At 35.7% G+C, this 17700-nt stretch overlaps 1 protein-coding gene across 1 annotated transcript; it reads left to right on the top strand.

The window, feature by feature from the left end:
* The first annotated feature begins 1338 nt into the window (after window positions 1-1338).
* On the top strand, window positions 1339-16792 carry LOC150095307 (astacin-like metalloprotease toxin 1). The gene is made up of 10 exons (XM_090409838.1): window positions 1339-1430; window positions 1657-1689; window positions 3338-3378; window positions 3936-4011; window positions 4132-4249; window positions 4365-4540; window positions 6996-7220; window positions 7885-8019; window positions 10106-10347; window positions 16646-16792. Exons 1-10 carry the CDS (start codon window positions 1355-1357, stop codon window positions 16730-16732), a joined length of 1209 nt encoding a protein of 402 aa, XP_090265964.1. The 5' UTR covers window positions 1339-1354; the 3' UTR covers window positions 16733-16792.
* Window positions 16793-17700: the final 908 nt, after the last annotated feature.

Raw genomic sequence — 17700 nt, 5'->3', positions numbered from 1 at the left:
CTATGAACTCCAGGCTGTTCACGACACTGTGTGAGAGTATGGACTCACACTACCAACATCTTCTCCATGCAGAAGTGAGGTGGTTATCGAGAGGGAGGGTTCTTGCACGCCTTTTCGAACTGGGGAGAAGAAGTAAAGCAGTTTCTGCGAGATCGAAAATCTGACCTAGTAGAGTCTTTGTTGAATGAGGAATGGATGGCTAAGCTTGCTTGTATGGCGGAGATATTTAGCCTTCTTAACGAACTTAATATTTCTCTTCAGGGGTCTTGCACAAATATTTTTACACTAAGAAATAAAATGGACGCGTTCAAAAAGAAGCTGGCTCTTTGGGACAGTCACATACAAGAGGAAGATATAGAAATGTTTCCACTTTTGGGAGAATTTTTGATTGCGGCTGATGTCAACAAGAAAGTCATAATCAACATAAGTCAACATTTAAGGGCGTTAGCTGAAAATGTTAATAATTATTTCCCTGAAAATGAAGATCCTCGTAAAGATAACCTCTGGATTAATAATCCCTTCTTGGAAGATATAAAATCATGCGCACTTGATCCTCGTGAAAAAGAAAAGCTGATCGAGTTGTCTTCTGATGTCACTCAAGTGTCCAGACATAAAATACAATCACTGTCTCAATTTTGGATATCACTCGAAAAAGGATATCCATCTCTGAGTTATAAAGCTATCAAATTGTTGGTCGTTTCTTCGACTTCGTATTTGTGTGAAAAGTAAGGATTCAAATAAATATCCTTCTGGTTTATTACTGCAAAATACGAGGCTTATTGAGGCATTTCCTTCGTTTGCGATAAAAAGGAACTGTAGATTCGTTGTAAAACGTATTCTACTGGAAGCAGCACAAGAAATAAGTTAAATATCTAAACTACGATACATTTGAATTATGATTTTTATGTAACAATTGGATTTGAACAAGTGAACACATTATGCTATTCACGAGACCAACAGCAACAATCAGAAAAAACATCATCATGAAAACCGTTGCATTGTATTCATATGCAGACGGATTATTCATTTAATAGCAATGAAACCATATAGCAGCCATAACTGTTTCTAAAAATGAAAGTTCATAAAAACAACTTCATTCTAATGTGAATCAAACAAATGTTATTTCTGCTGATTCAGGAGATTTAAATGAGAAAGCTAATCAGCAGATAAAACTTTATCTTCAGCAAGAAATCAACCTTAAGGGACTCCAGTTGTTGCAGCTCAATAATTCCCATTTTTTTCTTTCTCTTTTTTAGGAAGACACCTGTTGAAATTCACGAACAGAATTCGGTAATAAACAGCACAATCGAAAACAGTATAAATATGCATTTCGTTCGTAACTCAGTAGTCAAAAATGTTCCGACCTTTGTGTTTGATCGTGGCGACGGTTGTCCTCGCAGTGGGTACTGAAATTCCCACCGAGGAAGAGGGTGAGTTTGAGTTAATAAATAGAACTAAAAGATGTCTCGTTAGCATGTCTTAACTTATCTAAATATTCTTCATATAAAAAGAACGTCAATGAGCTAAAACATTACGACGAAAGAGTTTTTATACAAATTAGGAATAAATCTCTAACTTAACGAAAATTCTACGTGTTAAAAGTAAGAAAATTAAATGTAAACACAATTTTAAATTGATTCCTTGTTCTTTTTACAGAGGCGCTGATAAGAACTGCGATGGAAAACCCAGGTAAGAAATATATTTTTTAATATATTTACGTAATATTGTCATTAGTAACTTAATTATATTAATTTAGATAAAAAGCATGCATTCCCGAATTGAAAAACGATACTATGTTTGTGTATAGATGTTATTATTTATATTCTTGTAATATTCGATTTGGAAGCTAAATTCGAGATATATTTTACGTATAAATGCGTACAAATTCCTGAAAAAATTTCTTTTAAAAGCAAAAATAAAATACGCTTAGATGCAGATAATATTTATCCAACTGAATCGATTTGGAAGCAAAATCTTCCTATTCTATAGATCAAGACGGAAGAAATGCCATTTTATCACCGGTAGCGAAAGAGCCGAAATTATTGAAGCCACCGCAGCTCAGTTGGTAATAAACAAAGCCCTTTGGTCGGAAAGGCCTGGGTTCGATCCCCGTCCATGACGTGAGGAACCTTTATCTGGTCATCTTTCGACTAAAGATGAGTTAGCCGGTCTCATACGGAGGTAGGGTTTTTTTTCCACCTGGAAACTCGGGGTTTTCGTTTCCTCAGAACAGGCAAACCGGCCCCTTGAGCGCGCACACACACACACACACACAGATCTACAATCAAAAGTCCCCCACTAGGAGGGCTCAAACAGTCCTAAGTTACGGCAAAGGAACAAGGGGAGAACCCCATACGAAGAAATAAAAATAAATAAAGGGAAACTATTGCTATTTTTCTCACCAACATCCTTCAACGTACACTCTTAATGCAATTCGTAAAACGTCGTGTGTATTCTGTCCTTTTAAGGGACGTACTTTGCACTTCCCCCCCTTAGTTTAGATGTTATTTTGCACTACAATAATGCCAATGGAGGCGGTCGCCATAGTTCCTCACTTGCTCGATTTGTATCTGGTCTGGTGGCATTAAAACAATAATAATGATGACGATACATGCCTAAATTCCTGGTTCAAATCTTTTCCTAAACATGCAACAAAATAGTTCAAAACCAAACTGCTGTTAATTCACAACTCACGTGATACAAAATCCGATATTCCCTTTCGAACTTGTATCCAACCAAGTGTTACATGTAACTCCTCTGATCCATTATTAAGACGATAGTCTTAATAGGGGATCAGAGGAGTCACAGGTAAACAAATGTCAACGAATTCATCTATAAGTTGGTGATCATCCAACGTTATAGATGAATTGGTTGACATTTGTTTTACATTTCGCTAACCCTAATCTTAAATTAAGGCAATCTCCCTGTGCCACACTTAAACTGCACTGCATCTATTATTTAGTTTTCGTCAAAAAGAGCAAATGAGGCATGAACTAACGAATCCGAAGTGGTGAAATGCGTCGAGATATGAAGCAACATCAGAAGAGTTTGATGTCGCTTCATATTAATTACAACTCCAATTGGAGTATCAGAAGACATTTATGGAGTAACAATTGGAGTTTCAGATGATCGTTTGCTCCATTTTGACGTTACTCCAGTTGTGCTGACGTAAACATTGCAATGGTGAAATGTTTACGTCACAATCAAGTTCTACCTGTTAATTGTTAGATCGGAAGAAAGACAAAATTCAGTTATCTTATACTGTCCTTATTACATGATAAAATTACTTAAATGCTAGCAAATAACATTCAAATTAATGGAAAATGTATTTACGCAGATTTGTTCGAAGGAGACATTGCAGGGATTGATCCACATGCAGTAAGTATATTTTAATTATTTATTTATCGCAACAATTATGAACAAAAATACTTGAATATATGTATGTACAGAAGCGCCTTTAGCAAATGGCGACTTTTTGAACTCAGTTCTTACCAGTGCATAATATATATATAAAAGTAATGAGTTACTTACAGTGTGCGTTTACAAAGAATTAAAACCAATAACTAAAAAATGAAAAGGCTCAATTTAGCATAAGTAAAATATTTGCAATGGAGGATATTATAGATCCAGACATATTTTATAGTCAGATATAGAAAATAATTAATTTTTTAAACTTTCGTTTTAATAAGCATTTTTAATTTCTTTCATAGTTGGCTATAAAATATGACTGGATCCATAATATAATCCATTTTGAAATATATAAATAAATAGAAAAATTATAAAGTTTTTAAAATTTTAACATTTCTATAAACGGTTCTAAAAATAAATATACGCCTAAAATGAAAAACAGTCCATATCTACACCAAACGATCACCGCATATTGTTTTATTATTATCGTTAATACTCGATGCATTAAACAATGTCTCTTTTTGCAGGATAGAAACGCAATTGTGAATCCTTTGAAATATTGGACAGACAATACAGTTCCATATATAATTGACTCATCAATTGGTAAGTGAATTGTTATTATTAAGTGTTCAGATTGTTTTGTCTTTGCTATTCTAAATGTACTGACTCTGAATAAAATTTAAAGAGATTCTGACTGAATTTTTACGTCTTACCATTGTTCAGCTCAACACACTGCAATCATAAAAAGTGGAATACAGGACTACCATGATAATACCTGCGTGAGGTTTCGAGAGAAAACTGCTGCAGACAAAAACTACATTATAATGAAGGCTGTGAAAGGGTAAATAGGCTTCCTACATTGAATATATTTCATTAAAGACAAAATGGTGAAACTCCCCTAATTAAAATTAAACACATTTCTTAATATTCCTATTAATTAAAATGTTTTTTTTTAGATGTTATTCTTCTCTAGGGATGGTGGGTGGCGAGCAAGTTGTGTCACTGGCCAGTGGATGCCACTGGAAAAATATTGTTTCTCACGAGCTGGGACACGCGATAGGATTTGACCACGAGCAGAACAGGTCAGATAGGGACGATTATCTTACCATTTACTGGGATAACATACAGGAGGGTAAGCACGTTATTTATTTATCTGTCTATTATAACTATGAACCGTTAACCATAAAACGTTCTATTTAAATTATGTTTAAATGGAATGTTTGCTGATGTCCCGAATTTTGATGAAATGGTGATGTATTATTCATATCAGTGGTTTAATAAGCACATCTCTTCTATCTATTGTATATACATTAACATGTGTATACAATGGATAGAAGAAATAGCCTTTTATTATACAGTAGGATCTATTAATTGGTTATCAGAAATAGTCTGATTATAATCGTTTCCTTACATGTCAAAACAGGCACCTCCATCGGCGAGAGGGTCAGTTGAAAAGTGCGTTCGAATCCCATCTAAGTAAGCAAAAAATATATAAGGACTTCAACGGACGGCATTTTGCAGAAATGGAAAGTTTGGAAAAATATTCCGTATGCTTCCTCTAATAGAACAAAAATCGTACAGAGAACCCACGTGATCAATCTCTCATTTTCAAAGTTGGGTTTATAAAATTACAAGTAACTCGGCCATCTGTATGACTCGCACATGGGAATGGATGGAACATAATCATCAATTTAATTTATATAATTTAATGACGTCATATTTTATTATGACGTGTTTTAGTCCCACTCCACCTTCCTTTGCGTATTAGTTTCAATGGTCTGTTGCGATAAATTAGTTAAGCTTGTTGTGAACCTATTCATTGGTATTAACAGAATAATTCGATCACCATCCGTTGATATATTTATCAAATCGTGTATTATTCGGTTAATATATCCGTTCTGCAAGAGGACACGGAAGGAGGGGCGGGGACTCTTCTATCGCCGTGTTATACTGATTAATCTCCCACTTCAGTAGAAAGTGCTTATAAATGTTCTTGGCTTTCTACTTGTATTTGAACATAGGAGTTCCGAGGGTGGTCTGAAAAGTTCTCGGGCTTGATCATAGATGGCAACACTATCGGCAATATTTTTTCTAAGTTGGTACATCTATCATAAGCATCCTTGTGAAATTGCAAGTCATTCTATCAAGAAGTTTGTTTTATACAGCTGTCTGAAGCAAAAGTTTTGTCTGTATCCCTTGAAATGGATAAAATTGAATATCACGTCATTATAAAATTCTTTGTAAAAGAAGGTTTAACGGCAAAAGAAATTCATTCGAAGGTCATAAAAGTTTATGGGCACTGGTCTCCTTCGTTTTCGACAATTATGAGGGCTGCCGAGTTTAAACGTGGCCGTACCAGCCTTGAAGATGATCCACTTGAAGGACGTCGAAAAAGGTATAACAACATCAGAAATCATTGATCAAGTGCACGATATGGTATTGGATGACCGGCGAATCAAAGTGCGTGAAATTGCTGAGCCTATAGGCATTTCAAAAGAACGTTTAGGATGTATTTTGCATGAAGAATTGCCAATGAAAAAGCTTTTCGCAAGATGGGTGCCTCGCTTGCTCACAGCAGATCAAAAACGCAGTCGCATGAAAATCTCTGAACAGTGCTTGGAGCGTTTTAACAAGAATAAAACTGATTTTGTGAGTCGATGTATTACTATGGATGAGATTTGGATTCACCATTACACACCACCATCCAAACCGCAGTCAAAACAGTAGACAGAAGCCGGTTTTTCAGTGCCAAAGAAGACAAAGTCGGTTCCATCAGCAGGAAAGGTCATGGCATTGGTTGTTTTGGATGCTAAACGCATTTTGTTTATTAATTATATTGAAAAGGGTAAAACAACAACCGGGAAATATTATTCCGATCTTTTAACTAGACTAGACGAAAATATTCGTGAGAAAAGACCCAGTTTGCAGAAGAAAAAAATTCTTTTTTTTTTCAGGCCAATGCACCCCTCCCACAAAGGTGTTTTGGCAATGGGAAAATTAAGGGATCTGCACTATTAATTATTGGAACATCCACCCTATTCCCTAGATTAGGCAACTTGTCACTTCTACATCTTCCTCAAACCAAACCTATTCCTCGCTGGTCAGCGTTTTTCTTCGAATTAAACCCTTATTGCAGCTGTAGAAGGATATTTTGCAGATCTTACTGATAACCACTACAAGGACGGAATAATGACGCTGGAGCATCTCTTTAATAAACGGATTAGTCTTAAAGGAGATTGTGTTGAAAAATAAAATAATTTGGAAATGATAAATTCGTTTTTTAATTGTTAGGGCGAGAACATTTCAGACCACCCTCGCATTCTTATAGTTTTATTAGAGCAGTGAACATAATGCCAATTATGTGCACTGCTATAATATTCTTCGAAAGTAACTCCACACATCTTATGAATTTCTTTTACTAATTCTACACTGTTATAAAACCTTGTGGTCCAAGAGAAGACTTTTAGATATTAGACGCTTTTAAATTAATTCGATTTTTCTTTTAAATGTTAAATTGACAATGAAAATATTACACTGCTTCCAATGGAAAACGACTCTGATTTTTTGTTTGTTTGTTTCATTTTCAGATCAAAAGCACAACTTCAATAAAAGAGCTCCAGCATTCAACAATCTCCTGGGCGAACAGTTTGATTATGATTCCATCATGTTGTACGACAACAGAGCATTCTCGAAAGATAATAAAGCCTTTACCATGGTAGCCAAAAATGGACGTGAATTGCTTACCGTAACGAGAAAGCCAGGATTAAGTGCTAGTGATATCAGACGTGTAAACAAGTTGTACGAGTGTGATGGTAAGAATATTTTATCTCTGTCATGTGTCGAAGGTTAAGTGGAGATGGGGGATTTCAAATGTTGAAATATTTTCAGACCAACACTCGCTAAAAAAATTTACAAAAACAATAATAAAATAAACATTTAAGTTGTAAAATAATCCAGATATATTCAAGATTATTTTTAATATTGCATTCTATTCATCTGCTAAAATGTCTGAGCCTAGCACGCTGAAGTATCATTTACTGACATCATGAGAAATAGTGAAAATGTCATTGTTTACGAACAAAATTCTTTGTTCGCAAACAATGATCAAATATTATTTGAACAGAAGTGTGGTCGTCTGCTCATATCAAACATGTCACGAGTTTGCTTATGCTGAATCCAAAGATTATTTAACACGTTAATTAAAGTAAATATTTAATTTCGATATCATTCAGTCGAAATCTGAAAACAATAAAACAAAGCGAATAATTTACTTTTCATATTAAAGATAGAAGTATCTTTGTGGAGCAGATCTCTTTGTAGCCAAAAAGGTTAATAAAATAGCAGATAATATATAAGTCCATACATATTTTATTTCAACAGAGAATTAATTATACTCATCAGTTTTCAATCATTTTTATTTATTTGTGGTTTCATTCGAATTGCTGTCATTTAAAGTGTTCATATTTTTACTTGTAGGTAAACCTCGTCCAGATCCACCCAGACTGCCCGATTACACCTGTGACTTCGAAACGGATGACTGTGGCTTTACTAAGAATCTTAACGGAGACGAAAACTGGTCCTATGGACAACAGACGCTTGGTGGAAGAACAGGTTCTTTCTTTGTTGATTTATTTACTTTTTTTATTACTAAAGTTCGATAATTCTATATTTCGTTTTTCACCAAACGACCAGGAATCTTGAAACACACTGAGAAATTTTGGAGAAAATAACTTAGCAGCGATTTAGGAAATACAATGGAGTTCTATTTCTTCCGCTTCTTCTTCTTCTTCTTCTTCTTCTTCTTCTTCTACTTCTCCTTCTTCTTCTTCTTCTTCTATTTTCTTCCGCTTCTTCTTCTTCTCTTTTTCTTCTTCTTCTTCTATTTCCTTCCGCTTCTTCTTCTTCTTCTTCTTCTTCTTCTTCTTCTTCTTCTTCTATTTTCTTCCGCTTCTTCTTCTTCTCTTTTTCTTCTTCTTCTTCTATTTTCTTCCGCTTCTTCTTCTTCTTCTTCTTCTTCTTCTTCTTCTTCTTCTTCTTCTTCTTCTTCTTCTTCTTCTTCTTCTTCTTCTTCTTCTTCTATTTACTTCCGCTTCTTCTTCTTCTTCTCCTCTTCTTCTTCTTCTTCTATTTTCTTCAGCTGCTTCTTCTGCTTCTTCTATTTTCTTCTTCCGCTTCTTCTTCTTCTTCTTCTTCTATTTTCTTCCGCTTCTTTTTCTTCTTCGCTTGTTCTTCTTCTTCTATTTTCTTCCGCTTCTTCTTCTTCTTCTTCTTCTTTTCTTCTTTTTCACATTTCTCAACCAAAATATCACGCATCATGTTCCCTAATGTTTGTTTCAAGTTTTACTAAACAATTGATGTAACAAATACCGGTCACTAAATTAGAAATCTTTATGCAAATGCAAGTAAACTTCATTCACGCAGCGTATATATGCAAAATATTTGGTCGCGTGAATTACCACTTGTTCTTGGAAACCAAGGTCAGTACTCGTCAATAGGAAATTGACAATGGGAAAAACAATCTTTTGGAGTTCGATGAAGAGCTTGTTGTGGGTGTCCATCTGACTGCAGCCACAATTTTGAAAACTGCAGAGTTGACTAGTTTCTGAAAAGTTGAGGTATCTTAGGATATCTTAGGATATCTCAGGACATAAATGTTTAATAAGTGGAAAAATAACTCACATTGTCTAAAAGGGGTAACTGTGGTCGTAAGATAGTCTGTCAGAAACTCGCCGTCTAAGAAGACGACTTGTACGCACAAACAGAACTTCCTGGGTGCAGAAACTGATCGAAGCATTCAATGAAGGTTGTTTCCGATCCATACTTACCGAACTATTTACAAGGAATTATAGAGGATCCGGATTGAGTGTCGCATGCCTATACGGAAACCATTGACATTTGCGAATAACAGGAAATTTGGTGTACACTGTTTGGCGAGAGCACCATGAAGCAATGAATCTAACTTGCCTTGTAAACTCAATTAAAGGATCCGGAGGTGATGTAATTGTTTGGAGCATGTTCTGTGTGGTATAGAACGGGTCCCTTGATATTTCTCAAAGGTCGAGTGCCTTCCAAGGAATATCTGAGCATTCTTGCCGATCAAGTCGGCTTTTTATATAGCAGGTGACGGTTGTTTATTGAACGACAATGCTCTTGTCCGTCGAGAAAGAATTGTTCAGCAGCTGTCCAGCGAGCATCACAGAGACTTCAGTGGTCACCAAAAAGCAGGGAGCTGAACCCCATTGAGAATGTATTGGTTCTGTTAGATCTGGGAGCAAAGTTCTCTCCCGTTAAACCTGAGTTAGTTGAAGGACTGTCTTATGAACGCCTGATGTCGCGTAGAAGTAATCCAACACTTTTGTGAATTCTACGCCGCACTATATATTTGTGCTGTAATTCGAGCTAAAGGAGGTCTAACACGGTACTAAATAAACGTTTCTAATTTATTGGCCGGTATTTCTCTTCCATATATTTATCAATTGTTTCTATAATGAACGTGCCAAACAATTAAACGCGTTAACAACAATTAATGTATCAAAACATGTCTATTGTTAAGACAATGGACATGTTAAAACAATAGAATGAAAAAAAGAATACTATAAGGAAAATAGTTTCAATAATTTGACGCAAAGCTGTCATTTTTATATTGAACTTACAATTTATAAAAAAAAAACTAATGTTCATGAATTTCGTTATTCAGGTATGGTCATGTATGTCGACCTCGCTAAACTAAGCACTCGAAGGGCAGCTACCCAAACTAGATGGTTGCAAACACAATGGCCGAGACAAGGATGCTTGTACTTTGATATTTATATCCCCACTAATAATTATATTCATGCCTTTAACGGAGGAACCGGAAAGCGCATTTTGGCACCCGGACAGCGAGGTTCCTTCTGGCAAACTGTGTCTGGTCGGGTGGACATGACAACAGAGTCGACTTTGGTAAGTGTGGATTTTACTGTTTACTGTACGTTTCCAAAAATGTAGCTTTGCCTATTTTAATATATTCAACTGAAAAGGTCGTAATTTTTCTTATGACCTTTCCAGTTGAGTATATTGCTCGATAAATGCTCTTCTGGTCTTTTATGCCTGTGAAGCCAATTCAGCAAAGCTTAGCCCGATCTTGATCCATCGTCTCCGGATGTCTTGCACATTTTGCTTAATCCTTATATGAGCTTCACATCACTAATTTTTAAGAAATAACTTAGACTAATAGAATCTGCTGAAAATCTTTGATTATTGTTTTATTTTTCACGTGTTTTTCACCCACAAAAGACTGAACTTCTCTACCAATTCTTTTCAAACCATTACGGCTGTGCGAACGATGCAACCTGTTTGCATTGGCTTTACATTCAAACCGCGCATGAGTACTTTAAGATATTCTTCGGTTATTTTCTCCTTCTTCTTTTAAGCTATTTGTAGAGCTGCTTTTGATTACAAGGTTACAGCCCTCCTCATTTGTTTCCATCTTTCTCTGTGGAAGGTTCCCCGATGTCAACATTCTGCAGCCATGCCATCAAGATATCCTTCCATCTTCGCTCTGGTGGTCCCGGTATTCGTCTTCCTTCGCATAAATTCCGCTGAGTTATTGTCTTGTTCCATCTGTCGTTTTTCACCCGAGCAATATGTCTTGTCAATCTCCATTTGGCTCTACAGATTGGCTGTATTTGAAGAATAATTATTATTATGCTATTCACGTAATTGAGACACAGCCAAATCATTTAAACAAGGATTTCAGTGGGGATACAGAACAATTCAGAATCTACTCAAGAATCTAAGAATAGTCTGTCAGGTAACGTCTTCAAATATGGACTGTTCCAATAATGCTATTTTTTGGAGGTCATATGAGGTCACTTCGTTGATATTTAATTGTTGTAAATAGTTGAATAGCTTCTTTGAAGTTGCACTGCCAACTTCGATTGCCTGATATCGATAATTAGTGATTTTGTTCTAATTCTTTGTTATTAATGTTTATTATTATTATTATCATTATTAATATATGTATATATATATATATATATATATATATATATATATATATACAGGGTGTTCGGGATAAATTTGACAGTTTCGTAAGGAAAAAGAAAATCTTCTTTGTATCTATTAAATTTAATGAATTGACAAAAAAACATTACAGGCAGAGTTAATTACAATACTATCAACAAGATTTACTCAAAATAACCACCATTAGCATCGATCACAGCTTCAATTCTGCTTCGGAACCTCGAACAAGCTGATGCTACAGTCTCCCTGGGAAGGGCCGCAAAAACTGTTTTAATTTTATCCATTAACTGGGCTTTTGTAGTACTGGAAGTGCGATTGGTGTCTTTTTCAACTGCGCCCCATACAAAATAATCCATGGGGTTAAGGTTTGGGGAGTTTGGAGGCCAAACATTTGGACTGGTGAAGTCGTAGAAATTTTCAGACAACCATTTTTGACTTTTCCCAGAGGTGTGGCAAGGGGCCGAATCCTGCTGCCATACATACGGCCTACCATTGGCTACCCTTGTTATCCAGGGCTTGACTACAGTTAGCAACTCCACGAACAAAGCCCGAATTCCAATGCCAGGGTTCTTCAACACCTCTTCCTGCAGATTTGCGAGGAATTCTGCTGTACGAACGCAATCAGATCGTCTGCTAGGGATCTTTCTTCTTGCTACATCCTCGTAGTCACCATTGCAAGTCTCTAGTTCATGCCTGATTGTTTTTACTGTATTCAGGGAGCATTGGGCAGCAGTCGTAATATCCTTATTTTGATGGCGGGCACGAATCATCATGATACAAGTTATTCTCTTCCATGATTCAGGTGGGTTCCAGCTATCCATCCTTTCTGACATCTTGTATATGAATGAAGAAGGGTCCAAACTTTTAAATGAAGAGAAGTGTGTGTTAATACATGTAACTTACGGAAAAATATAATTAATTATAAATATGTCAAATTTATCCCGAACACCCTGTATATATATACACACAATATACTAAATACCTTAATATACTTGTCCGAATACCTAACGCCATACTATCAGAAAATATTCTACAAGCAATGAAATTAAAACAGAAAAAAACTACCAGCAAAATATTCCTTAGAAAGACACGACACAAAACCAATCGAAATAAAATCCGTAGAAGACCTCAACAGGCTGCCACATTGAAAGGAATATTGACAACTTGTAAAGAAGGAACAACACACCAATCAACATGAATGCAGACCATCAAGCTGACGTAATCACCCCGGAACATGATAATTGCCACATTCTGAAATCAATAACAGAATGGAAACAACTGACAATTCCCAAAAGAGGACTATCTATTCTCCGTATCAACATCAGAAGCATTCAAAAATACTGGCTGACCCTGCAAGCTTATCTGAAGGAAGATATACACGAAATAGGCATTTTAATACTGACTGAAGTATCTACGACAAACGAAGAGGCATCCTCCTACCAAATGCCACACTTCCAACAACACAAACACTGCAGACAAACAAAACCAGGCGGTGGTATAATAATATTTACCAAACATAAACTAGAAGTAACAGAAATAAACTATAAATTAGAATACAGAGAAAACATATGCATCGAAATTAAAAACATTAAACAAGAAAACTCCCTGATATTAAACGCAATATACAGACCACCCAACTTAAGCACCACAAAATTCCTAGAAGAACTGAACAGATGGCTTCCAGCCACGGACGTAGGCGCCTCAGAATACTTGATAATAATAGGAGACATTAATATAAACATTAGGAACATAAATAACAACACAGAACAATACCTAGAACTATTATCGGCATATAACATAACCGCATCCATACAGTCGTATACACGAGAAGAGATAGTCGGAAACACAACAACCTCATCCTGCATTGATCATATAATTATAAAGGCCCCTCCAAACAGCCACACAGCAGCCGTCATAACATGCAAACTGGCAGACCATTATTTCACAACATTATAGTTACACACTGAACCAGAACCCACAAAAATCACTGAGACTACAAAACAGTATTATAGCATTCTAAACGAAGCAATAGTGAACGATGAAATCAGAAAAACAGACTGGATGCAGATAGCATCTTTAGACTCTGTTGAAGCTGTATATAATAATCTTAAACTTGCATTTCACAAAATATATAACAAAGCTTTAACAAAAATAAAAATACGCCCCCAAACGAAACAGAATCCATGGATAACAGACAACATATTAACAGACATACAAAGAAAAGATGCCCGATGGAAACAACTTAAGAAGTTGCCGAACAATATCGCTTTAAAAGCTGAATACAAAAGAAAACGGAATCTCCTAACAACACAGATTCGAACGGCAAAAAGAAACTATTACAGCAACAAATTAACAACAGCACAGAATGACATAAAGGAAACCTGGCACCTGATTAATGAAATGCTGGACAATATACACAGAACCACTGCCTCAGAAACAATAAAATACAGCTTTGCCTACGACCCAAATCCCTCAAACAGTTGGCAAACAACTTTAATCGTGAACTCTGTCCAAAAACTACAAGAAACAACCTTTCCTCACACAAACGAACATTCTCCACTAGGTTCACGAGCAACCCAGTCGATGTGGATCTCCACAGTAACAAAAGAAAAACTATCACTGGCAATTCAACAAATTAACCCTAACAAAGGACCGAGGATAGACGAAATCAGACCGGAAGACATCAAGAAACACTCAACCGACCTACTTCCAGTTATACAAAAACTGTTAAATAAAATCTTCGAAACTGGACACATACCTGAAACACTGAAGACTGCATTAATCACACCCATACACAAACAGGGAAAAAGAAACGTAAGTATTTACAGACCCATCGCCACGCTGTCTGTAATCAACCAAATCATGGAGTGCATCGTGCATCAGAAACTCTCCACATACGTTGAAAAATTTCAAATCATACCCAAAACACAATACGGCTTTCAAAAAAACAAGGGAACAGCAACACTCCTGAAGATTTCACAGATCTAATAAACGCTGCATTGGATAAAAACAGAATACCATTAGTGGTATTCATTGACCTAACAAAAGCATTTGACACACTAACACACAAAACCTTGTTAACGAAACTAACCCATATCGGAATTGGAGGTCGTCTACTCCAGTGGTTTAAAGCATACATGAAAAACAGAAAGCACACCACACGCATAGGATCAGCGTAGAGCAAAGAGGTACATGTAACCTGTGGAGTACCACAAGGAGCTGTCCTATCTCCCATTCTATTTAACATATACACACACGACATAAGCCACCTTCCCCTAAAAAGTAAAATCTTCCAGTACGCAGACGACACGGCCATAGTATCCATTCACAACAACGAAAATATCGCTTACACAAATACGCAACATGAAATCAATCAAATCCCTAACTGGTTAACCAAAAACGGCATATATATAAACCCTTGAAAAACAAAGCTAATGATATTCAAAAACCCTCAAACCCTGCCCATAGAAACGAAATATCTCACTATCCAACATTCATCCTCCTATACACAAAGCGCAGAACCTAAAATCACAACCATCACACACAGGTGAAAACAACACGCTATCTCAGACTTCACTTCGATGCTGATCAAAGTTAGAGTAGCCATACAAACTACCTACATACCAAACTTAGGATAATAGCAAGCAAATTATACAGATTAAAAGACATTGCCCCTCCCCACATAAAAATACTAATCTATAAAGCATTATGTGAAAACATTTTAAGATATGCAATCACATCATACGCATTCTGCGCAGACTACAGACTTAACAGGTTACAATGGTTGCAAGATAAAATGGTAAAGCTGATATTGTGAGAACAACCCACTCTTATGCAGGAAGCACGGAAAAAACACAAAATATTTAAGGCGAAACACTTATGCCACTACACAGTCATGTTAAAACACTACTACAGCCCAATCTATAGAATAACGAGAACAACATATCAAATAACAAGACCACAGTCAACAAACTACATAACATATAAATACAACAATCACGACGGCAAAGCCACCCGAAACTTCTACGTACCTGACATGATAAACAAACTGCCCTTCGACAACAGAAACCTAGGGACATACAGAGAGCTGAAACAGGCGCTATATAAATGTTATAGCGAGAATGAAAATTAGAGCTATTCCTGTTTCTCTCTCCCCCGCACACAAACCTATGACAACCCTCCACACACACACTCTCAAAAACCATCACTACAAGTATCACAAAGAAACAAACACACCATCTCAAAATCCAACCCTATTTGCACAAAAAAAAAGTTAAACTGTAATAGCAGTCGAAGTTTTCAAAGCACGTACCAACAAACAGTAAAATCAACACCTGGCTTGTGATCAGTATAGAAACATAATCATGAAACCACCACCATCTATAGAATATATTATATATATATATAATATATATATGATTATTACAGTATCTATGTATATAATTTATCTGAGACAATAAACAAAAAAACTTATTATTATATATGTTATAATAAATTATATACGTTTATATATATTTATACGTTTATAATCTGAATTATATATTTGTAAATACTCTATATATGTATAAATGAATGACAATTAACTTATTCTATTCTAAAAAAAAAAAAATTATTATTTGATCCTAACTTAATCTGTTCATACCCGTCACCTATGGCCTTTCTTGTTTAACGAGATTACATTTAGTTACAAAACCAAATCCGAGGATGGCATCGGTAGATTAGGTTAGGATAAATCTCAGGATGTTTTGTAGATTGAAAAACGAAGGAAATGTAGAAGTAAACTCGTAAAGTCAGACTACAAGATTTGTTAGTCTTATCGCCATTTTCAGATTCATTATTCAAGGCAAAAGTTGGAATGAAATAGCAAAGTGCATTTTTTTTATTTACTTACACACTGCACGTACGCCATATTTGTTATATATGAAAAGATAAATGTGATAAATAAATAAATAAAAAACACCAAAGACTGTTTTCCGAAGGATAAAAATATAAAAATTACACGCTGTACTTTCCCGATGTATTACTTGTAGGCCTTTTGCTTCATGGAATGCCTGACAAAAACTAAGTTATGGATAAAATATTTATGAAAAACGCCATGTAGATAATAATTTTTTATTTCGGTGTTACATTTCTGTGTAAATGTAACACTATTCGGTTGGTGTTTTGTGGAGCTTATGTAGCTCCACAAAACACCAAGCGAATAGAATTAACCCCGTTTTTTTTTTGTTCTTTTCAGATTGCCTTCAGACTTAACGGTGTTGCTGGTAGTAGAGGAATAGTTGCCATCGACAACTTCAGGCTATCTGGCTTTCCCTGTAAATAAAACACGTGAAAATGAAAATGTAGAATGAAATATTTAAGTAAAACTATATAGTGTGCAGAATTCATTTTGTTTTATTATTTCTTTTTTTTTTTAATTTCGTAAATTGCGATCTCAGCTCCGTTTAAAATCACTAAAGTTCATTGACTTCTTGATCAACAAAGGAACAAAAAAAAAATCGAAATTTGGTCTTTTTCTTCCTGTTCGTACTCAAATCCTCTTAAAAAGGAGTGGTTTGTTTGTTTGTTTTCCTCTCAGAAACCGAGACGCTTGTTTATTTCCCTCTTCCGTGAGACAGATATATCAGGAGCATTTTACCAATATCACTCGGGGTGTGTGTGAGAGAAGAAAAGATCACTTTCTTATTTTTGTAAGCGTTAATAACACGACACGAACTTTCCTTAAACCACAAATTTATTCGAAATAAAAAAGTTTAATATAACATCAAATTAAAGAAAATAATTGACAAAGTTATTAATCTTACTTTATTTTTTACCCTGGGCGACTCGAGGGAGGGGGAGGAATAAGAAGATAAGTAACGAAACAAAAATAAGAAACAACAAAAAAGGAGACGTATAGGAACACCGAAGCGTAGATGGCGGGATAGTCGGCAGTGCAAGCAACTAGGTTGAATAGTGAAGAAAGAGATGATCCCACCCCCCACCGCGCCTTCCAGTGATTGGATAAGAACCTCCTTAAAGTACTTACGGATAAATCTGGAGTCTGCCGAATTGCTTATGAATGTGAAGAACATATCGATGAAATCAATCTTAGTAAGAAAGTAAGGACACGATCGCACGCGCATATGTAAGAAACATGCTGAGAAATTTATCGATTTTCTTGTTTACTACAAACTATAATAAAAGTTTCAAAATCTACCTTTCTCCATCATACTGACTTGCTGCTATTTCATCTCATCGTTGATGCAAAATAAACCAGGTGTTTATTGTTTATGGATACGGGTTCGAATC

The sequence above is a fragment of the Typopeltis vanoorti genome, chromosome 20 (assembly GCF_054136105.1).
Source record: "Typopeltis vanoorti isolate ZY-2024b chromosome 20, IOZ_Tvanoo_1.0, whole genome shotgun sequence".
NCBI lineage: Eukaryota > Metazoa > Arthropoda > Arachnida > Uropygi > Thelyphonidae > Typopeltis > Typopeltis vanoorti.
The sequence above is the reverse complement of the archived record's forward strand: the minus strand, read 5'-3'. Positions and strand labels throughout refer to the sequence as shown.

Bases quoted from the DNA above. Each gene is read 5' to 3' on its own strand.
- LOC150095307 (XM_090409838.1), top strand. From the start codon at position 1,355: ATGTTCCGACCTTTGTGTTTGATCGTGGCGACGGTTGTCCTCGCAGTG. The intron at 1,431-1,656 runs GTGAGTTTGAGT...TTCTTTTTACAG, and splicing joins AATTCCCACCGAGGAAGAGG to AGGCGCTGATAAGAACTGCG. The intron at 10,348-16,645 runs GTAAGTGTGGAT...TGTTCTTTTCAG, and splicing joins TGACAACAGAGTCGACTTTG to ATTGCCTTCAGACTTAACGG.